Raw genomic sequence first — 25,839 nt, 5'->3', positions numbered from 1 at the left:
AAAAAAAATACCATTGGGGCTGGTGGAAACAAATCAAGTCGATGAAAGAGGTAGAGGGTCCTGGAAGCAAAGCTGGCAACCCTCTTTCCTCCTACAGTGAAAAAGACCCATGCATCATCTATGAGATACAACCAAGCCTCTGTGAAAATACCCCTAAAACTAGCACCTACTCTATCATTGAGAGGAGGGGATTTGGAAAGAGGATGGCTCTGCATAGACTTTTTACCTTGGCCTTTCAGACTACCTCATTGTGATAAAGATGGGTGGAAAGGAGTTTTCAACCAGGTCTGATGATTCTGCTGGTTCTGTTTGGGGAAAGCTGTGGATTTTTTTAGGATGGGGACATTTCTTTGCCAGTGCTAATCCCCCTACCAAGGAATGATGTTACTGATCGCACAAATCTTGTCAGGGAAATGAAGGAATTAGCCCTCAGAAAACTGTATTAAAATTTACAATTACTTGGAAAGAAGAACTGTAAGATGATGATTCTACATTTGTCACTTGCCTGGACCTTTTGACCATAAATATGGTTAGGTAACATCATAATCACAATATTTATACACTGTTTAATTTTCATGAATAGATTAAATTCTGCATATTAATGAAAGAACTATTGTGAAATATGTACTCTTAATATTAAATCATGCTAATTTAGAAACAAAAAAGTTTAGCAAAACATTCCCTTAGCAAAATTTGCTAAAACCTTGTGCTTAAGAAAATTTTATAATATACAGTACCTGATAATGGGTTAAATCACCCATCTGTTTGACAGACATTACCTGATCATGGGGTAACACAGACATCTGTTTGACAGTGAGTACCTGATCATGGGGTAACACAATTTGTTTGACAGTATCTGATAACAGGGTGATTCACACATCTGTTTTTTGAGTATCTAATAATGGGGTAACACACACATCTGTTTGACAATATATAATAATGATATGTTTCACACATCTGTTTGACAGTATATGATAATGGGGTGATTCACACGTCTGTTTGACAGTACCTGATCATGGGGTAACACACACATCTGTCTGACAGTATCTAATAATGGGATCATTCACACATCTGTTTGACAGTATCTGATATCTGTTACTGCTCCAGTGGCTGAGTGGTTAGAGCATCTGCCTCAGATGCAGGAGGTTGTGAGTTCGATCCCTGGCAGAGTCATACCAAGGACTTACAAAAATGGTACTAACAGCTGCCTTGCTTGATGCCCAGCATTAGTAGGTTAGTGTTAGGATTGGTCAGCCTGGTGTCAGGATAATGTGACTGGGTGGGACATCATGCTACATGTCTGCGGCATGATGCCCCAGTGCTAGACATCACTATAAACTGCCACACTGCATCATAGCAATATGACTGAAAAATTGTTAAAGCTACATTAAAAATCCAATCACACACACATACACATCTGTTTGACAGTATCTGGTAATTGGGTGATTCACACATCTGTTTGACAGTATCTAACAATGGGATGATTCACACATCTGTTTGACAGTATCTGATAATGGGGTGATTCACACATCTGTTTGACAGTATCTGATAATGGGGTGATTCACACATCTGTTTGACAGTACCTGATCATGGGGTAACACACACATCTGTCTGACAGTATCTAATAATGGGATGATTCACACATCTGTTTGACAGTATCTGATAATGAGGTGATTCACACATCTGTTTGACAGTATGTGATAATGGGATGATTCACGCATCTGTTTGACAGTACCTGATAATGAGGGTGATTCACACATCAGTTTGACAGTATCTGAAAATGGGGTGATGCACATATCTGTTTGACAGTACCTAATCATAAGGTAACACACATGTCTATCTGACATTACCTAATCATGGGGTAATGCACACATTTTGATTTACAGTATCTGACATGGGCTAATCTATGCATTTGTTTTACAGAATATGATAATCGGGTAATCTACCCATCTTTTGAACAAATCTTTTGTAACTTAGTATCTAACTATAAAAGCCACATGTGTACACATTTATATGTTGTGTATTTTACAGTTTCTCTAGGTCAAATGTCTTGCACTTGTGTAAAACAAATAACAATGAAATTATTATAAACCTTTTGGCTCAATACTGAAAATAAAACTCAATTTTTACTGGTAATTAGATCCACCTTAAGACTTTCTGCTGTTTAAATTTCAATCAGCACTAGTGCTTACAAAATACACACATTATAAAGTCATAAATTACTGAACATTAATAAAATTTTGATGGAATCTGACAAAATCAATCTATCTTACCTGCAGAACAAGTCCGTGTTTAGGTCTGACAAGAAAAGAAACAAACATATAATTAGTACAAAAAAATGTAAGTTTAATGTACTGAGTTCATGAGATTAATGCATTTGGTGCCTTATTCCCAGATCATTTTCTCAACATAATGCAACACTGGATGGGACACAGTTTGATTTCTGGACATTAACAAAGAGTTGGCCACCTTTTACATGCATGTTATATAGAAAACACCTGTGCAGCATTTAAAATTCAAAAACCAATTTTTTAAACTTATTTCTGCTTCAAATAAAGAAGTTTTCATGAACTGTAACTAAGATTTTAATTAGTCATACTGTATATCACAAAATAAAATTGTCATTTTTGATGAAATACAAAATTTTTCAAATATAAAATATGTCTTTTTAATAATGCTTATCCGTAATACCTTAAGAGAACTAGTACTATTTTCCAAACAAACATTTTAACTAAAAACCTAAGTTATCTGTCAACCTATGTGTCAGAGTGATCTCCCTTTGATACAAGGACTGTGCCAAATCCTGTTAATAGGTCAGTTACTACTGGAACAGAAATGTTTGCTCTCTGTAAGTATGACAGCATTATGGAAGAAACATATTTTACTTGAAAAAAATATATTCTTCTTCAAATATTTGACAACTGATCATTATACCTCTGGAGAATAAGTAAATGCAACGTTTGTGGTAACAGACCTAAATTCGTGAGTTGAGATGTGAAGCAAATTTATTTGATCTGGAGTTATTTTTAGATATTTGGAACAAAGGACCCACTTTATTCAGGACTAAAGTTTCTATGCTGACATATTCTCTCTCTTCTTCCGTAAGGTTAGGAAGAGACAGGAATTTTATTACAAAAGTCTGATTTAAAGGAACAGGAACTTGCTCTTGACAATGAAAACAGGGGCTGCTATGTGATATTGACCAATCTTGTTGGAACTGCATATGGTTCCACCAATAGAACATGTATTTCACTGATAATGCAGTTATGAAGCAGATCTTACATTGAGAGGAGAACCAATGCACATCCTGAGAGGGGTTCAAATAGTATTTTGTTTATCCAGGGAAGTATATATGATGGGCAAAGAACCAAGGCCTTTGGATGTGTGTAATCAAAATTGGACACTACATCGTATAGGTCTTTGTTTTGTCTGTGTGGGGGTGTAGTGGTTGTCTAGGGGTGGGGTTCTTCTTATAGACTTTAACGAATTATGAGAAGTTCCCCTGGTCCTTATTCAGAAGGTTAATTCTGGACACTATATTATTTATTGACTAAATATATTTATGGCTACGAGCCCCCAGTCAGCAATGCCGACAGTTAAATTAAAAGAAATACAAAGATGAAATTTAAACAATAACAATTTAATAAATGAAATTTAAAAGAATTTAAAGTAATCAATGTCTCTCTTTCACCCAATGATCCCTTTGGTCATCATTTGAGTTCACAGTGTGAGGAGATTTTTCCCTTCTTGAGTGCTACTCATCTAAATCTCTTCGTTCCCTTGTCTTTCTCTCCTTTCGTGATCTCCACTTCCGCTTCCTCTTCTATTATCCTTGTTCCTTGCCGTTATCTTGACTTCCGGTTCCTCTTCTAGTATCCGGAACCCTTGACGGTATCCCTTGAGGTCACCCGAAATTCACTCGGTATCTCTCACCGTCACCCGAAATTCTCTGAACTTCTCTCGTCCCCCGAAATTCTCTGAGATTCTTTCGTCCCCCGAAAGCTTCCTGATCGAAGCTATTTCATGAATTTCCTAAATTCCGCCAATTTTTACGAATGGCTAACGGAGTGTGTGTCACTGCGACTCTTAAACACCAACTGACGAATTTCAGGCTTGTACAAGTCTTATTCCAGCTTCTCGAATCAAGTCCCACCTACAACGCATCCCGATTGGATGGCGACGGACTCTGGTCATTTGATCGAACTGTCAATCATAAAAATGTCAGTCTGTGTGTCCCCATGTACTGTCCAGCCTACCATTGTCGGCTTCCGGCTCTTTGAAGTTGTCTACGTCACGTGTTCCCATGTACAAAGATTCCCGCCAGATTTCCACTCAAGAGCTCAAACAAAGACTGGGTTACGTAAGAGGATTAGCCAACTTAGGCACTTGGAAAAACAAAGCTTACCTGGCTCCACTTACAGACTTATAAATACATGTATAATACAAGGGGTTGGGGTAAAACATCACAGTCTGATATCCTCTCTTCCATGTTGATGTCAGTGACCACAGCACATTAGCCTTTGGTTGTGTCAGAGGTGCTGGAGGGTAAGCACATACGTCCAGACCGTTCCAGGACCTATAGAAAGAGCATCAAATACCCAGGCCTTCTCATCTGGGACAGGTGAGACAAAGGTTGGGAGTTTGGCATTCCACCTTGTTGCAAATAGGTCTCATTGAGCTCATAATTATTTGAGTGAAAACCAAGGGATAGAGAGACAATACCATTTGTATTAGTTTATTCATTGGCAACAACGAGGCCTCTAATACATTTAGCTGACCTGGAACATGATGCACTTGGAAGTGGATTTGTCATTAAAAATGCCATTTTAGAAAATCCAAAACAAAAATGAAAAGGTCTGGGAAACTGGTCCCACACTGCTGTTTGAGGTAAGTCACCACAGTTGAGTTGTTGAGCATAATGTTAATTCCTTTCCCATGTAGATCCTCCTGCCACCAATTAAAAGCTTTCAAAATAGCTTTCATCTTGAGACTGTTGACATGTAAATGATGTTCCTGAAGGGCCACATCCCACTGGCTTTCTGGACTGATGGAAGTATATGTGCCATCTAGCCATTGGTAACTATTCACATCCATTTAGATTGTGATTCTGGGGCTTGTGTTGCTGAGGTATGCCAGACTGCCCCAGCTTCTGAGATGGAACCTCATATTTGTACAGATTGTGAAAGTTGGTCCAGTGGACATATTCTCTTTCTCCATTTGAACAACAGCATCATTTGTAATAGGCACAAAGATTAGCAACCTAGGACTAGGGGGCCAACTACTGCAATGAGCAAACCCACCAGGTGAAGTGATTCTCAGGCAGGTAGATTGACTTGAATAAGCAAGAAAGACAACATTGTACTGACTTTCAATATTTGTTCCTAATGTAGACATACTCTGTTGTACTTGAGTGTTAAACTCTATATTTCGTTGAACAAAATGTTGAAATTGTTCAAGTTGGATTTGACCTTGTTAACAAGGAAACCAAGGCTGAGAAAGAGAGTAAGAAGGGATATCATGTTAAAAGATATAACTCACCTGATGTTTTTATAGAATGTAGTCCAAGTAGCTGATGTTTTTATAGAATGTAGTCCAAGTAGCTGATGTTTTTATAGAATGTAGTCCAAGTAGCTGATGTTGCCGCCATGGAGCTGGTCCCAGATGCTGAATGTTGATTCCAATTGGGAGTGTCTTGAACTGGTAAAAGGCGTCTTGGAAAGCAGAATCACTGGAACTTCCTGGAAGCTATTTATAGACACTAGATCCAACATTAAGCCCATGGCCATGACAATGCACACCAACTGATGTATGTCGTTAAAACAATTCCAATCCATGTGTACAAAGGATGGCATTGTCATCTCCAAAACTGTGATATGTTGGTTGACTGCTGGAGTATGCAAATGGAAAACTGGTGTGAGGAACTGCCAGCTAAAGTTCAAGAAAGGCATTTTGGCAAGAAAAAATACAGTTGACACTTGGGTCTTGTAGTTCATGACATAAGTAGTCCAGAATGTACGTAACTGTGCCAGATTATGGAAGTAATTTGAAAGTATATTAGTTTAGTCAATAATCAACTGATGCTGATCTTTAGACCAGGTAGCTGTTGTACAGAGAGGAGGACATAACTAAAGATGCAGTAGGCAGAAAACGTTTTCAATTGTAGCCTGTAATGCTGAGTCTTCTTGCATCAAGTAATATCTAATAAAGATGTGGGACTTGTGATCAAGTTTTGTCATCTTTGGATAAAGACGTTGAAGCTGGTGTCTCTTCTGCTACCTGTGAAGTAGCTGGAAAAGAATGTTGACAATAGTGGCTCAGGAAACTCACTTAATGTCCCAAATTAGATATGTAAACTTCCAAGCTGTCACTAAGCATAGGCTCCCTTTGAGTGGCAAAGGTCTGAAATCAAAGTGAAGCAACATCTCTTGGATAATGAGGCACTAAGCTGGGCATGAGATGCAGGGAGTGCCTAGTGACACTATGTGGCTTGGGCTGATCCACGTGAATGCCTGTATGACCTGGTTTCATGAAACTGAATAAAGCTTGTTCATCTGGTGGCTGATACTGTATGACTGATTGTGGTTGTAACCCATTAGAATCAGATGTATATTGCAGCAGAAGGTCATGACAGAACAGAACCATACTGGTTGGCATGTTGTCAAGTTCTCAGGATTGAGATGGGGATATTGATCATGTAGCCAGTTCATACTTCTGATACACAAAATGGTAACTGTTTGTTTGCTCTCTATCTTACTACCTACTGTTGAACTAAAGCATGCAAACTGATGATGTCTTTGTTCAATTTGATGATGTCTTTGTCCCTCAAAATTTACTTCTGAGTCTACTGCTAGAAACCCCATGCTGAAAACTTTCCACTAAGAAGTTGCAATAATATGATCTTCAAATGACTGCCAGGGTGGCCATACTGGATGTCAGATCATTACTATATTGTTTTATGACAAACTAGTCATCACTTGAAGTCTTAATGTGAAAACCCCATGCCAATATAAATTTCCATTCAGCAGAAGTAGTGACAAGATTTTAAAGATGGCTGTCAGGAGGAATAACAATATTAAGATTTTCAAGATGGCCCGTGTTGGCCATAACGTATATCTGAGAGGCACCATTTTCATTCAGGACCAACTACATCATATTATGTTAATATAACTTGTCATTCAGGACCAATTACATCACATTATGTCGATATAACTTGTCATTCAGGACCAACTACATCATATTATGTCACTATAACTTGGCATTCAGGACCAACTACATCACATTATGTTGATATAACTTGTCATTCAGGACCAACTACATCACATTATGTCACAATAACTTGTCATTCAGGACCAACTACATCAAATTATGTCGATATAACTTGTCATTCAGGATCGGCTACATCACATTATGTCAATATAATTTGTCATTCAGGACCAATTACATCACATTATGTCACTATAACTTGTCATTCAGGACTGACTACATCACGTTATGTCAATATAACTTGTCATTCAGGATCGACTACATCACAATAATATGTCGATATAACTTGTCATTCAGGACTGACTACATCACATTATGTCGCTATAACTTGTCATTCAGGACCAACTACATCACATTATGTCGCTATAACTTGTCATTCAGGACCAACTACATCACATCATGTCACTGTAACTTGTATTTCAGAACCAACTACATCACATTATGTCAACATAACTTGTCATTCAGGACCAACTACATCACATTATGTCGCTATAACTTGTCATTCAGGACCAACTACATCACATTATGTCACTATAACTTGTCATTCAGGACCAACTACATCACATTATGTCAACATAACTTGTCATTCAGGACCAACTACATCACATTATGTCGCTATAACTTGTCATTCAGGACCAACTACATCACATCATGTCACTGTAACTTGTAATTCAGGACCAACTACATCACATTATGTCAACATAACTTGTCATTCAGGACCAACTACATCACATTTTGTCGCTATAACTTGTCATTCAGGACCAACTACATCACATTACGTCACTATAACTTGTCATTCAGGACCAACTACATCACATATACCTGTCATTCAGGACCAACTACATCACATTATGTCGCTATAACTTGTCATTCAGGACCAACTACATCATATTATGTCACTATAACTTGTCATTCAGGACCAACTACATCACATATACCTGTCATTCAGAACCAACTACATCACATTATGTCGCTATAACTTGTCATTCAGGACCAACTACATTCCATTATGTGGTACATGTAGTGCCATAACATACAGTTTTAGTCTACTTATAGGGAATGTGGTACATGTAGTGCCATAACATACAGTTTTAGTCTACTTATAGGGAATGTGGTACATGTAGTGCCATAACATACAGATTTAGTCTACCTACAGTCAATGTGGTACATGTAGTGCCATAACATACAGATTTAGTCTACCTACAGGGAATGTGGTAAATGTAGTGCCATAACATACAGTTTTAGTCTACTTATAGGGAATGTGGTACATGTAGTGCCATAACATACAGTTTTAGTCTACCTACAGGGAATGTGATACATGTAGTGCCATAACATACAGTTTTAGTCTACTTATAGGGAATGTGGTACATGTAGTGCCATAACATACAGTTTTAGCTACCTACAGGGAATGTGATACATGTAGTGCCATAACATACAGTTTTAGTCTACTTATAGGGAATGTGGTACACGTAGTGCCATAACATACAGTTTTAGTCTACCTACAGTCAATGTAATACAAGTAGTGCCATAACATACAGTTTTAGTCTACCTACAGGGAATATGGTACATGTAGTGCCATAACATACAGTTTAGTCTACTTATACAGAATGTGGTACATGTAGTGCCATAACATACAGTTTTAGTCTACCTACAGGGAATGTGATACATGTAGTGCCATAACATACAGTTTTAGTCTACCTACAGTCAATGTGGTACATGTAGTGCCGTAACATACAGTTTAAGTCTACTTATTGGGAATGTGGTACATGTAGTGCCATAACATACAGTTTTAGTTTACCTACAGGGAATGTGATACATGTAGTGCCATAACATACAGTTTTAGTCTACTTATAGGGAATGTGGTACATGTAGTGCCGTAACATACAGTTTTAGTCTACCTACAGGGAATGTGATACATGTAGTGCCATAATATACAGTTTTAGTCTACTTATAGGGAACGTGGTACACGTAGAGCCATAACATACAGTTTTAGTCTACCTACAGTCAATGTGATACAAGTAGTGCCATAACATACAGTTTTAGTCTACCTACAGGGAATATGGTACATGTAGTGCCATAACATACAGTTTTAGTCTACTTATAGGGAATGTGGTACATGTAGTGCCATAACATACAGATTTAGTCTACCTACAGTCAATGTGGTACATGTAGTGCCATAACATACAGATTTAGTCTACCTACAGGGAATGTGGTAAATGTAGTGCCATAACATACAGTTTTAGTCTACTTATAGGGAATGTGGTACATGTAGTGCCATAACATACAGTTTTAGTCTACCTACAGGGAATGTGATACATGTAGTGCCATAACATACAGTTTTAGTCTACTTATAGGGAATGTGGTACATGTAGTGCCATAACATACAGTTTTAGCTACCTACAGGGAATGTGATACATGTAGTGCCATAACATACAGTTTTAGTCTACTTATAGGGAATGTGGTACACGTAGTGCCATAACATACAGTTTTAGTCTACCTACAGTCAATGTAATACAAGTAGTGCCATAACATACAGTTTTAGTCTACCTACAGGGAATATGGTACATGTAGTGCCATAACATACAGTTTAGTCTACTTATACAGAATGTGGTACATGTAGTGCCATAACATACAGTTTTAGTCTACCTACAGGGAATGTGATACATGTAGTGCCATAACATACAGTTTTAGTCTACCTACAGTCAATGTGGTACATGTAGTGCCGTAACATACAGTTTAAGTCTACTTATTGGGAATGTGGTACATGTAGTGCCATAACATACAGTTTTAGTTTACCTACAGGGAATGTGATACATGTAGTGCCATAACATACAGTTTTAGTCTACTTATAGGGAATGTGGTACATGTAGTGCCGTAACATACAGTTTTAGTCTACCTACAGGGAATGTGATACATGTAGTGCCATAATATACAGTTTTAGTCTACTTATAGGGAACGTGGTACACGTAGAGCCATAACATACAGTTTTAGTCTACCTACAGTCAATGTGATACAAGTAGTGCCATAACATACAGTTTTAGTCTACCTACAGGGAATATGGTACATGTAGTGCCATAACATACAGTTTTAGTCTACTTATAGGGAATGTGGTACATGTAGTGCCATAACATACAGTTTTAGTCTACCTACAGGGAATGTGGTACATGTAGTACCATAACATACAGTTTTAGTCCACCTACAGTCAATGTGGTACATGTAGTGCCATAACATACAGTTTTAGTCTACTTATTGGGAATGTGGTACATGTAGTGCCATAACATACAGTTTTAGTCTACCTACAGGGAATGTGGTACATGTAGTGCCCTAACATATAGATTTAGTCTTTTAGACTACTTACTGGGAATGTGGTACAAGTAGTGCCATAACATACAGATTTAGTCTTCTTACATGGAATGTGGTATAAGTAGTGCCATAACATACAGATTTAGTCGACTTACTGGGAATGTGGTATAAGTAGTGCCATAACATACAGATTTAGTCAACTTATTGGGAATGTGGTACATGTAGTGCCGTAACATACAGATTTAGTCTTTTAGTCTACTTACAGGGAATGTGGTACATGTAGTGCCATAACATACAGATTTAGTCTACTTACTGGGAATGTGGTACAAGTAGTGCCATAACATACATATTTAGTCTACTTATTGGGAATGTGTTACAAGTAGTGCCATAACATACAGATTTAGTCTTTTAGTCTACTTACAGGGAATGTGGTACATGTAGTGCCATAACATACAGATTTAGTCTACTTACAGGGACTGTGGTACATGTAGTGCCATAACATACAGATTTAGTCTACTTATTGGGAATGTGGTACATGTAGTGCCGTAACATACAGATTTAGTCTTTTAGTCTACTTACAGGGAATGTGGTACATGTAGTGCCATAACATACAGATTTAGTCTACTTACTGGGAGTGTGGTATATAAGTAGTGCCATAACATACAGATTTAGTCTACTTATTGGGAATGTGGTACATGTAGTGCCATAACATACAGATTTAGTCTACTTACAGGGAATGTGGTACATGTAGTGCCATAACATACAGATTTAGTCTTCTTACAGGGAATGTGGTACATGTAGTGCCATAACATACAGATTTAGTCTACTTACTGGGAATGTGGTACAAGTAGTGCCCTAACATAAAGATTTAGTCTTTTAGTCTATTTACAGGGAATGTGGTACATGTAGTGCCATAACATACAGATTTAGTCTACTTACTGGGAATGTGGTACAAGTAGTGCCATAACATAGTTTTAGTCTACTTATAGGGAATCTGGTACATGTAGTGCCATAACATACAGTTTTAGTCTACTTATAGGGAATGTGGTAAATGTAGTGCCATAACAAACAGTTTTAGTCTACTTATAGGGAATGTGGTAAATGCAGTGCCATAACATACAGTTTTAGTCTACCTACAGGGAATGTGGTAAATGTAGTGCCATAACAAACAGTTTTAGTCTACTTATAGGGAATGTGGTACATGTAGTGCCATAACATACAGTTTTAGTCTACCTACAGTCAATGTGATACAAGTAGTGCCGTAACATACAGTTTAGTCTACTTATACAGAATGTGGTACATGTAGTGCCATAACATACAGTTTTAGTCTACCTACAGGGAATGTGGTAAATGTAATGTAGTGTAACATACAGTATTAGTCTACTTAAAGGGAATGTGATACATGTAGTGCCATAACATACAGTTTTAGTCTACCTACAGGGAATGTGGTACATGCAGTGCCCTAACACACAGATTTAGTCTTTTAGTCTACTTACTGGGAATGTGGTACAAGTAGTGCCAAAGCATACAGATTTACACTTCTTACAGGGAATGTGGTACATGTAGTGCCATAACATACAGATTTAGTCTACTTATAGGGAATGTGTTACAAGTAGTGCCATAACATACAGATTTAGTCTACTTACTGGGAATGTGGTACAAGTAGTGCCATAACATACAGATTTAGTCTACTTACTGGGAATGTGGTACAAGTAGTGCCATAATATACAGATTTAGTCTACTTACTGGTAATGTGGTAAAAGTAGTGCCAAAACATGCAGCTTTAGCTACTTACAGGGAATGTGGTACATGTAGTGCCGCAACATACAGATGTAGCTACTGACAGGGAATGTGGTACAAGTAGTGCCACAACATACTAATTTAGTTTATTTACAGGGATACAAGTAGTGCCACAACATACTACTTTAGTCTATTTACAGGGATACAAGTTGTACCACAACATACTACTTTAGTCTATTTACAGGGATACAAAACAAGTAGTGCCACAACATACTACTTTAGTATATTTACATCGATACAAGTAGTGCCACAACACACTACTGTAGTATATTTACATTGATACAAGTTGTGCCACAACATACTACTTTAGTCTATTTACAGGGATAGAAGTAGTGCCACAACATACTACTGTAGTATATTTACAGCGATACAAGTAGCACTACAACATACTACTTTTGTCTATTTACAGGGATACAAGTAGTGCCACAACATACTACTTTAGTCTATTTACAGAGATACAAGACAAGTAGTGCCACAACATACTACTTTAGTCTATTTACAGCGATACAAGCAGCACTACAACATACTACTTTTGTCTATTTACAGGGATACAAGTAGTGCCACAACATACTACTTTAGTCTATTTACAGAGATACAAGACAAGTAGTGCCACAACATACTATTTTAGTCTATTTACAGGGATGCAAGTAGTGCCACAACATACTACTTTAGTCTATTTACAGGCATAAAGTAGTGCCAAAACATACTACTTTAGTATAATTACAGGGATACAAAACAAGTAGTGCCACAACATACAGTTTTAGTCTACCTACAGGGAATATGGTACATGTAGTGCCATAACATACAGTTTAGTCTACTTATACAGAATGTGGTACATGTAGTGCCATAACATACAGTTTTAGTCCACTTACAGGGAATGTGGTACATGTAGTGCCATAACATACAGTTTTAGTCTACTTATTGGGAATGTGGTACATGTAGTGCCATAACATACAGTTTTAGTCTACCTACAGGGAATGTGATACATGTAGTGCCATAACATACAGTTTTAGTCTACTTATAGGGAATGTGGTACATGTAGTGCCGTAACATACAGTTTTAGTCTATCTACAGGGAATGTGATACATGTAGTGCCATAACATACAGTTTTAGTCTACCTACAGTCAATGTGATACAAGTAGTGCCATAACATACAGTTTTAGTCTACTTACAGGGAATATGGTACATGTAGTGCCATAACATACAGTTTTAGTCTACTTATAGGGAATGTGGTACATGTAGTGCCATAACATACAGTTTTAGTCTACCTACAGGGAATGTGATACATGTAGTGCCATAACATACAGTTTTAGTCTACTTATAGGGAATGTGGTACATGTAGTGCCGTAACATACAGTTTTAGTCTATCTACAGGGAATGTGATACATGTAGTGCCATAACATACAGTTTTAGTCTACCTACAGTCAATGTGATACAAGTAGTGCCATAACATACAGTTTTAGTCTACTTACAGGGAATATGGTACATGTAGTGCCATAACATACAGTTTTAGTCTACTTATAGGGAATGTGGTACATGTAGTGCCATAACATACAGTTTTAGTCTACCTACAGGGAATGTGGTACATGTAGTGCCATAACATACAGTTTTAGTCTACCTACAGTCAATGTGGTACATGTAGTGCCATAACATACAGTTTTCGTCTACTTATTGGGAATGTGGTACATGTAGTGCCATAACATACAGTTTTAGTCTACCTACATGGAATGTGGTACATGTGCCCTAACATACAGATTTAGTCTTTTAGTCTACTTACTGGGAATGTGGTACATGTAGTGCCATAACATACAGATTTAGTCGACTTACTGGGAATGTGGTATAAGTAGTGCCATAACATACAGATTTAGTCGACTTCTTAGGAATGTGGTACATGTAGTGCCGTAACATACAGATTTAGTCTTTTAGTCTACTTACAGGGAAAGTGGTACATGTAGTGCCATAACATACAGATTTAGTCTACTTACTGGGAATGTGGTACAAGTAGTGCCATAACATACATATTTAGTCTACTTATTGGGAATGTGTTACAAGTAGTGCCATAACATACAGATTTAGTCTTTTAGTCTACTTACAGGGAATGTGGTACATGTAGTGCCATAACATACAGATTTAGTCTACTTACTGGGAGTGTGGTATATAAGGAGTGCCATAACATACAGATTTAGTCTACTTATTGGGAATGTGGTACATGTAGTGCCATAACATACAGATTTAGTCTTTTAGTCTACTTACAGGGAATGTGGTACATGTAGTGGCATAACATACAGATTTAGTCTTCTTACAGGGAATGTGGTACATGTAGTGCCATAACACACAGATTTAGTCTACTTACTGGGAATGTGGTACAAGTAGTGCCCTAACATAAAGATTTAGTCTTTTAGTCTATTTACAGGGAATGTGGTACATGTAGTGCCATAACATAGTTTTAGTCTACTTATAGGGAATGTGGTACATGTAGTGCCATAACATAGTTTTAGTCTACCTATAGGGAATGTGGTACATGTAGTGCCATAACATACAGTTTTAGTCTACTTATAGGGAATGTGGTAAATGTAGTGCCATAACAAACAGTTTTAGTCTACTTATAGGGAATGTGGTACATGTAGTGCCATAACATACAGTTTTAGTCTACCTACAGGGAATGTGGTAAATGTAGTGCCATAACAAACAGTTTTAGTCTACTTACAGGGAATGTGGTACATGTAGTGCCATCACATACAGATTTAGTCTACTTACTGGGAATGTGGTACAAGTAGTGCCATAACATACATATTTAGTCTACTTATTGGGAATGTGTTACAAGTAGTGCCATAACATACAGATTTAGTCTTTTAGTCTACTTACAGGGAATGTGGTACATGTAGTGCCATAACATACAGATTTAGTCTACTTATTGGGAATGTGGTACATGTAGTGCCGTAACATAAAGATTTAGTCTTTTAGTCTACTTACAGGGAATGTGGTACATGTAGTGCCATAACATACAGATTTAGTCTACTTACTGGGAGTGTGGTATATAAGTAGTGCCATAACATACAGATTTAGTCTACTTATTGGGAATGTGGTACATGTAGTGCCATAACATACAGTTTTAGTCTACCTACAGGAAATGTGGTAAATGTAGTGCCATAACAAACAGTTTTAGTCTACTTATAGGGAATGTGGTACATGTAGTGCCATAACATACAGTTTTAGTCTACCTACAGGGAATGTGATACATGTAGTGCCATAACATACAGATTTAGTCTTTTAGTCTACTTACAGTGAATGTGGTACATGTAGTGCCATAACATACAGATTTAGTCTTCTTACAGGGAATGTGGTACATGTAGTGCCATAACATACAGATTTAGTCTACTTATTGGGAATGTGGTACAAGTAGTGCCCTAACATAAAGATTTAGTCTTTTAGTCTATTTACAGGGAATGTGGTACATGTAGTGCCATAACATACAGATTTAGTCTACTTACTGGGAATGTGGTACAAGTAGTGCCCTAACATAAAGATTTAGTCTTTTAGTCTACTTATAGGGAATGTGGTACATGTAGTGCCATAACATAGTTTTAGTCTACTTATAGGGAATGTGGTACATGTAGTGCCATAACATACAGTTTTAGTCTACTTATAGGGAATGTGGTAAATGTAGTGCCATAACAAACAGTTTTAGTCTACTTATAGGGAATGTGGTACATGTAGTGCCATAACATACAGTTTTAGTCTACCTACAGGGAATGTGGTAAATGTAGTGCCATAACAAACAGTTTTAGTCTACTTATAGGGAATGTGGTACAAGTAGTGCCGTAACATACAGTTTAGTCTACTTATAGGTAATGTGATACATGTAGTGCCATAACATACAGTTTTAGTCTACCTACAGGGAATGTGGTACATGAAGTGCCCTAACATACAGATTTAGTCTTTTAGTCTACTTACTGGGAATGTGGTACAAGTAGTGCCAAAGCATACAGATTTAGTCTTCTTACAGGGAATGTGGTACATGTAATGCCATAACATACAGATTTAGTCTACTTATAGGGAATGTGGTACAAGTAGTGCCATAACATACAGATTTAGTCTACTTACTGGGAATGTGGTACAAGTAGTGCCATAACATACAGATTTAGTCTACTTACTGGTAATGTGGTAAAAGTAGTGCCAAAACATGCAGCTTTAGCTACTTACAGGGAATGTGGTACATGTAGTGCCGCAACATACAGATGTAGCTACTGACAGGGAATGTGGTACAAGTAGTGCCACAACATACTAATTTAGTTTATTTACAGGGATACAAGTAGTGCCACAACATACTACTTTAGTCTATTTACAGGGATACAAGTTGTACCACAACATACTACTTTAGTCTATTTACAGGGATACAAAACAAGTACTGCCACAACATACTACTTTAGTATATTTACATTGATACAAGTAGTGCCACAACACACTACTGTAGTATATTTACATTGATACAAGTTGTGCCACAACATACTACTTTAGTCTATTTACAGGGATACAAGTAGTGCCACAACATACTACTGTAGTATATTTACAGCGATACAAGTAGCACTACAACATACTACTTTTGTCTATTTACAGGGATACAAGTAGTGCCACAACATACTACTTTAGTCTATTTACAGAGATACAAGACAAGTAGTGCCACAACATACTACTTTAGTCTATTTACAGCGATACAAGCAGCACTACAACATACTACTTTTGTCTATTTACAGGGATACAAGTAGTGCCACAACATACTACTTTAGTCTATTTACAGAGATACAAGACAAGTAGTGCCACAACATACTATTTTAGTCTATTTACAGGGATGCAAGTAGTGCCACAACATACTACTTTAGTCTATTTACAGGCATAAAGTAGTGCCAAAACATACTACTTTAGTATAATTACAGGGATACAAAACAAGTAGTGCCACAACATACAGTTTTAGTCTACCTACAGGGAATATGGTACATGTAGTGCCATAACATACAGTTTAGTCTACTTATACAGAATGTGGTACATGTAGTGCCATAACATACAGTTTTAGTCTACTTACAGGGAATGTGGTACATGTAGTGCCATAACATACAGTTTTAGTCTACTTATTGGGAATGTGGTACATGTAGTGCCATAACATACAGTTTTAGTCTACCTACAGGGAATGTGATACATGTAGTGCCATATCATACAGTTTTAGTCTACTTATAGGGAATGTGGTACATGTAGTGCCGTAACATACAGTTTTAGTCTATCTACAGGGAATGTGATACATGTAGTGCCATAACATACAGTTTTAGTCTACCTATAGGGAATGTGGTACACGTAGTGCCATAACATACAGTTTTAGTCTACCTACAGTCAATGTGATACAAGTAGTGCCATAACATACAGTTTTAGTCTACTTACAGGGAATATGGTACATGTAGTGCCATAACATACAGTTTTAGTCTACTTATAGGGAATGTGGTACATGTAGTGCCATAACATACAGTTTTAGTCTACCTACAGGGAATGTGGTACATGTAGTGCCATAACATACAGTTTTAGTCTACCTACAGTCAATGTGGTACATGTAGTGCCATAACATACAGTTTTCGTCTACTTATTGGGAATGTGGTACATGTAGTGCCATAACATACAGTTTTAGTCTACCTACATGGAATGTGGTACATGTGCCCTAACATACAGATTTAGTCTTTTAGTCTACTTACTGGGAATGTGGTACATGTAGTGCCATAACATACAGATTTAGTCGACTTACTGGGAATGTGGTATAAGTAGTGCCATAACATACAGATTTAGTCGACTTATTAGGAATGTGGTACATGTAGTGCCGTAACATACAGATTTAGTCTTTTAGTCTACTTACAGGGAAAGTGGTACATGTAGTGCCATAACATACAGAATTAGTCTACTTACTGGGAATGTGGTACAAGTAGTGCCATAACATTTAGTCTACTTATTGGGAATGTGTTACAAGTAGTGCCATAACATACAGATTTAGTCTTTTAGTCTACTTACAGGGAATGTGGTACATGTAGTGCCATAACATACAGATTTAGTCTAATTATTGGGAATGTGGTACATGTAGTGCCATAACATACAGATTTAGTCTTTTAGTCTACTTACAGGGAATGTGGTACATGTAGTGCCATAACATACAGATTTAGTCTACTTACAGGGAATGTGGTACATGTAGTGCCATAACATACAGATTTAGTCTTTTAGTCTACTTACAGGGAATGTGGTACATGTAGTGACATAACATACAGATTTAGTCTTCTTACAGGGAATGTGGTACATGTAGTGCCATAACACACAGATTTAGTCTACTTACTGGGAATGTGGTACAAGTAGTGCCCTAACATAAAGATTTAGTCTTTTAGTCTATTTACAGGGAATGTGGTACATGTAGTGCCATAACATAGTTTTAGTCTACTTATAGGGAATATGGTACATGTAGTGCCATAACATAGTTTTAGTCTACCTATAGGGAATGTGGTACATGTAGTGCCATAACATACAGTTTTAGTCTACTTATAGGGAATGTGGTAAATGTAGTGCCATAACAAACAGTTTTAGTCTACTTATAGGGAATGTGGTACATGTAGTGCCATAACATACAGTTTTAGTCTACCTACAGGGAATGTGGTAAATGTAGTGCCATAACAAACAGTTTTAGTCTACTTACAGGGAATGTGGTACATGTAGTGCCATAACATACAGATTTAGTCTACTTACTGGGAATGTGGTACAAGTAGTGCCATAACATACATATTTAGTCTACTTATTGGGAATGTGTTACAAGTAGTGCCATAACATACAGATTTAGTCTTTTAGTCTACTTACTGGGAATGTGGTACATGTAGTGCCATAACATACAGATTTAGTCTACTTATTGGGAATGTGGTACATGTAGTGCCGTAACATAAAGATTTAGTCTTTTAGTCTACTTACAGGGAATGTGGTACATGTAGTGCCATAACATACAGATTTAGTCTACTTACTGGGAGTGTGGTATATAAGTAGTGCCATAACATACAGATTTAGTCTACTTATTGGGAATGTGGTACATGTAGTGCCATAACATACAGATTTAGTCTTTTAGTCTACTTACAGTGAATGTGGTACATGTAGTGCCATAACATACAGATTTAGTCTTCTTACAGGGAATGTGGTACATGTAGTGCCATAACATACAGATTTAGTCTACTTACTGGGAATGTGGTACAAGTAGTGCCCTAACATAAAGATTTAGTCTTTTAGTCTATTTACAGGGAATGTGGTACATGTAGTGCCATAACATACAGATTTAGTCTACTTACTGGGAATGTGGTACAAGTAGTGCCCTAGCATAAAGATTTAGTCTTTTAGTCTACTTATAGGGAATGTGGTACATGTAGTGCCATAACATAGTTTTAGTCTACTTATAGGGAATGTGGTACATGTAGTGCCATAACATACAGTTTTAGTCTACTTATAGGGAATGTGGTAAATGTAGTGCCATAACAAACAGTTTTAGTCTACTTATAGGGAATGTGGTACATGTAGTGCCATAACATACAGTTTTAGTCTACCTACAGGGAATGTGGTAAATGTAGTGCCATAACAAACAGTTTTAGTCTACTTATAGGGAATGTGGTACATGTAGTGCCATAACATACAGTTTTAGTCTACCTACAGGGAATGTGATACATGTAGTGCCATAACATACAGATTTAGTCTTTTAGTCTACTTACAGTGAATGTGGTACATGTAGTGCCATAACATACAGATTTAGTCTTCTTACAGGGAATGTGGTACATGTAGTGCCATAACATACAGATTTAGTCTACTTACTGGGAATGTGGTACAAGTAGTGCCCTAACATAAAGATTTAGTCTTTTAGTCTATTTACAGGGAATGTGGTACATGTAGTGCCATAACATACAGATTTAGTCTACTTACTGGGAATGTGGTACAAGTAGTGCCCTAACATAAAGATTTAGTCTTTTAGTCTACTTATAGGGAATGTGGTACATGTAGTGCCATAACATAGTTTTAGTCTACTTATAGGGAATGTGGTACATGTAGTGCCATAACATACAGTTTTAGTCTACTTATAGGGAATGTGGTAAATGTAGTGCCATAACAAACAGTTTTAGTCTACTTATAGGGAATGTGGTACATGTAGTGCCATAACATACAGTTTTAGTCTACCTACAGGGAATGTGGTAAATGTAGTGCCATAACAAACAGTTTTAGTCTACTTATAGGGAATGTGGTACAAGTAGTGCCGTAACATACAGTTTAGTCTACTTATAGGTAATGTGATACATGTAGTGCCATAACATACAGTTTTAGTCTACCTACAGGGAATGTGGTACATGAAGTGCCCTAACATACAGATTTAGTCTTTTAGTCTACTTACTGGGAATGTGGTACAAGTAGTGCCAAAGCATACAGATTTAGTCTTCTTACAGGGAATGTGGTACATGTAATGCCATAACATACAGATTTAGTCTACTTATAGGAAATGTGGTACAAGTAGTGCCATAACATACAGATTTAGTCTACTTACTGGGAATGTGGTACAAGTAGTGCCATAACATACAGATTTAGTCTACTTACTGGGAATGTGGTAAAAGTAGTGCCAAAACATGCAGCTTTAGCTACTTACAGGGAATGTGGTACATGTAGTGCCGCAACATACAGATGTAGCTACTGACAGGGAATGTGGTACAAGTAGTGCCACAACATACTAATTTAGTTTATTTACAGGGATACAAGTAGTGCCACAACATACTACTTTAGTCTATTTACAGGGATACAAGTTGTACCACAACATACTACTTTAGTCTATTTACAGGGATACAAAACAAGTAGTGCCACAACATACTACTTTAGTATATTTACATCGATACAAGTAGTGCCACAACACACTACTGTAGTATATTTACATTGATACAAGTTGTGCCACAACATACTACTTTAGTCTATTTACTGGGATACAAGTAGTGCCACAACATACTACTTTAGTCTATTTACAGAGATGCAAGACAAGTAGTGCCACAACATACTACTTTAGTCTATTTACAAAGATACAAGACAAGTAGTGCCACAACATACTATTTTAGTCTATTTACAGGGATGGAAGTAGTGCCACAACATACTACTTTAGTCTATTTACAGGCATAAAGTAGTGCCAAAACATACTACTTTAGTATAATTACAGGGATACAAAACAAGTAGTGCCACAAGATACAGTTTTAGTCTACTTACAGGGAACGTGGTACAAGTAGTGCCATAACATACAGCATTTTTCTACTTACTGGGAATGTGGTACAAGTAGTGCCACAACATACTACTTTTGTCTATTTACAGTGATACAAGTTGTGCCACAACATACTACTTTAGTCTATTTACAGGGATACAAGTAGTGCCACAACACACTACTGTAGTATATTTACATCAATACAAGTTGTGCGACAACATACTACTTTAGTCTATTTACAGGGATACAAGTGTGCCACAACATACTACTTTAGTCTATTTACAGTGATACAAGTAGTGCCACAACATACTACTTTAGTCTATTTACAGGGATACAAGTAGTGCCACAACATACTACTTTAGTCTATTTACAGGGATACAAGACAAGTAGTGCCAAAACATACTAGTTTAGTCTATTTACAGTATTACAAGTAGTGCCACAACATACTACTTAAGTCTATTTACAGGGATACAAGTAGTGCCACAACATACTACAGTAGTCTATTTACAGGGATGCAAGTAGTGCCACAACATACTACTTTAGTCTATTTACAGGGATACAAGACAAGTAGTGAAAAAACATACTAGTTTAGTCTATTTACAGTATCATAAGTAGTGCCACAACATACTACATTAGTCTATTTACAGGGATACAAGTAGTGCCACAACATACTACTTTAGTCTATTTACAGGGATGCAAGTAGTGCCACAACATACTACTTTAGTCTATTTACAGGGATACAAGACAAGTAGTGAAAAAACATACTAGTTTAGTCTATTTACAGTATTATAAGTAGTGCCACAACATACTACTTTAGTCTATTTACAGTGATACAAGTTGTGCCACAACATTCTACTTTAGTCTATTTACAGGGATACAAGACAAGTAGTGCTACAACATACTACTTAGGTCTATTTACAGCGATACAAGTTGTGCCACAACATACTACTTTAGTATATTTACAGCAACACATAGTGCCACAATGTACTAGTCTACTTACAGCAATACAAGTAGTGCCACAACATACTACTTTAGTCTATTTACAGTGATACAAGTAGTGGCACAACATAATACTTTAGTCTATTTACAGTGATACAAGTAGTGCCACAACATACTACTTTAGTCTATTTACAGGCATAAAGGGGCCCCGAGTTGCCGAGTGGTCTAAAGTGCTCTCCGTTACGGATCACTGCCATCTCACCTCTGTCTGCTTGGGTTCGAGTCTCAGATTTGGCTAATGTGGGTATGTGAGAAAGCTTGCCAGTAGCTTCTCGTGGGTTGGTGATTCTTTCAAGGGTTTTCCCGGGTTCTTCCTTCACCATTAATAATGGCCACCATGTATAGCCTATCGTGTGCTGAAAAATGGCGTTAAACTCCACAACAACAATAACAACAGGCATAAAATAGTGCCACAACATAATACTTTAGTCTATTTACAGGATACAAGACAAGTAGTGAAAAAACATACTAGTTTAGTCTATTTACAGTATCATAAGTAGTGCCACAACATACTACATTAGTCTATTTACAGGGATACAAGTAGTGCCACAACATACTACTTTAGTCTATTTACAGGGATGCAAGTAGTGCCACAACATACTACTTTAGTCTATTTACAGCGATACAAAGAGTGCCACAACATACTACTTTAGTCTATTTACAGCGATACAAGTGTGCCACAACATACTACTTTAGTCTATTTACAGTGATACAAGTAGTGCCACAACATACTACTTTAGTCCATTTACAGTAATACAAGTTGTGCCACAATATACTACTTTAGTCTATTTACAGCGATACAAGTAGTGCCACAACATACTACTTTAGTCTATTTACTGTGATACAAGTAATGCCACAAGCTACAGATGTTGTGTACTTACAGGGAATGAGGTATTTGTACTGGCACCAAGTATAGATATAAAGATGGTTCTCCCTGATCTGGGACCTGGGCAAGTGTCTTCACACTAGACTCTGTGCCAATAGCTACCACAAAGACACCCTGAAATGAGACAGAATTTTCTTATGCAGATGTATCAATCCAACTGTGATGAAAACTAACTTTTTTATCTGTGACATCAAGGGAAGTCTTTGACAAAAAAAAACAATTATTTTTCAAAAGTGACAATGATATTCCCTTACTCTGGTACAATACTTTTTTTTAAATATGCTTTTATCTTCTGACATGAAACCTTAATATAATTTGCTTTAATATTTCAAAATTTAATAATAGTAAACATACTACACTAACTCACCTGATGGCAAAAGATATGGGTGCAATGCAAGACAGTGATCACAAAAGCTCAAAACTGAAAAACATGCGGCAAAATTTCATACATCTTTCACCAAATTGTCAAATCAAAATGGTTTAGCTTTATTTCAACCCATTAGAGAACTGGAAGTATTATTATATCTGCTAAATTTGGGCAAATATCTCCCTTGTTCACACTAAGCCTACATTCAAACTTTCCTCTGGATAATCAGTCATGCAACTGTGGTTTGTTGTAGCTTAAAGATATCAATAATTGTAATCAACTAACTGCTGGTGGCAAGTTGTCATATATCCTGCAGGTTCCCTCATTGTTTTTGTGTGTTTTGTTTAGCAGTGCTATCAACTTTCCATGCAAAGCAGCCCATTCTTGGGCTGGGAGTAGTTAAAGAGTAAAATGGATACAATTTTGGCATAACTGATCATTTATAACATCTCTTGAATTTTTAGCCTGACTGCTACAGTAAGAGTTATGTTGTCTCATTAGTGTGTGTGTGTGTGTGTGTGTGTGTACAAGGAATGAGTTATGTTGTACCATTTATGTGTGTGTGTGTGTCTGTGTGAGCAAGGAATGAGTTATGTTGTCCCAACAGTCTGTGTGTGTGCACAGAATGAATTATGTTGTCCCATGTGTGTGTGTGTGTGTGTGTGCATGGGATGTTACTTTAGAATTGTCTGCTAGAATTCAGTAAAACTTGTTAGGATAACCGACAGTGAAAGTAAGCAAGAAATTATTCAGTTTTGGTGCTAGTTTATTGAAAACTACTGGTGTTGGCATAATGAATATTTCTGTATATTACATATGTTTACTAGTTTGAGTCACCTGCCTCATTTGGGCTTTATCACTATTATTTGGAAACTTGCACCAGAAATAGCTTTAACATGACAGAGTTAATTCCCCTTACCAATGTAGTATATGAAGTTCAGAGAGAAACCCCTGGGAGTGTTTAGGCTTTGTACGTACATATACACATTTAGCTGTTGTTGCTGTTGTTTTGGGTTTAACACCATTTTTCAGTGCAAGACAGGCTATGCATGGTGACAAATATAACTGGCAGAGAAAGAACCCATAAAAACTCGGGTAAGAAACACCAATTCATGGGAAGCTACTGGCAAGCTTTCTCACATTACCACACTGGCATAGCCCAAGACTCAAACCCATGTGGACTGAAGTGAGTTAGCCAAACACATGTTTCCATAATATTAATGCAGGCATAATGAACTACAATTAGTGCTTGATTAAAGCAAGGTAAGACAATTCTAGGGAGCTAATGTACATGTATGACTTGAAAAAGAAAATCACACAGTAGAGCTATTTAGTTACAAATTTGACATACCAATAGTAATCAGCTTCATAAATTGCAATGGCTGGAATCTAGCTCAGATAAATAAAACTTACAACTATTTTAATATTGCAAACCTTTAATGAATTCTCTATATTTTGACAAAGATGGACATAACAATAAAAAGCACAATACAAAAAACAAGTGCTGTGAATAATATGTCATGTGCGTGCCATAGTCATATCGGTACTAGGTAGTCATTCCGGACTTTAAACAGCAACAAATGATGTAACTTTTGAGGTTTAAAAGCAATAGGTTTGTTCCTTGCCCCAAACAGTTCATGAAGTTTGTTGAAATAAAACATGGAATAAATATAGCACGGAAGTCAACATGCAGAACCCATCCTTTGCTTTCCTTCTAGACCTGATGAGACCTTCAGATATGAAAATTTAACTCCTAAATGTATAGCTTACTTCTGTGCAATAACAACAAGCTATCAATAAAGCTTGGAGCAGGTATGCAGTTTGTCAACTTTTTCCCTTGTTAATTGGTGACCATGAACAATGACATATTTACCAAGCATTACTAGTTGTGTCCCAAATGTCAAGATGCTGAAAACTGAAATAATATGCTAAACCATGCATTGG

At 37.0% G+C, this 25,839-nt stretch overlaps 1 protein-coding gene across 4 annotated transcripts in view; it reads right to left on the bottom strand.

Moving 5' to 3' along the window:
- Positions 1–25,839, bottom strand: part of LOC149784440 (uncharacterized) — a 128,199-nt gene that overhangs the window by 68,504 nt on the left and 33,856 nt on the right. For all 4 annotated transcript variants that reach the window (XR_016413871.1, XR_016413870.1, XM_089932515.1 and 1 more), the window contains exons 4-5: positions 23,524–23,642; positions 2,274–2,298 (exon numbers count right to left, since the gene is read on the bottom strand). Coding sequence is in view for 2 of the 4 variants with exons in the window: in XM_089932515.1 (XP_089788641.1) it covers positions 2,274–2,298; positions 23,524–23,642 (144 nt within the window). In the remaining 2 variants the exon portion in view is untranslated. The remainder of the gene's footprint in view (positions 1–2,273; positions 2,299–23,523; positions 23,643–25,839) is intronic.

This window comes from Sinohyriopsis cumingii, chromosome 14 (genome assembly GCF_028554795.1).
Source record: "Sinohyriopsis cumingii isolate HCF-2022 chromosome 14, ASM2855479v2, whole genome shotgun sequence".
NCBI lineage: Eukaryota > Metazoa > Mollusca > Bivalvia > Unionida > Unionidae > Sinohyriopsis > Sinohyriopsis cumingii.
Note: the sequence above shows the minus strand (reverse complement) of the source record. Positions and strands in the feature narration are given on the sequence as shown.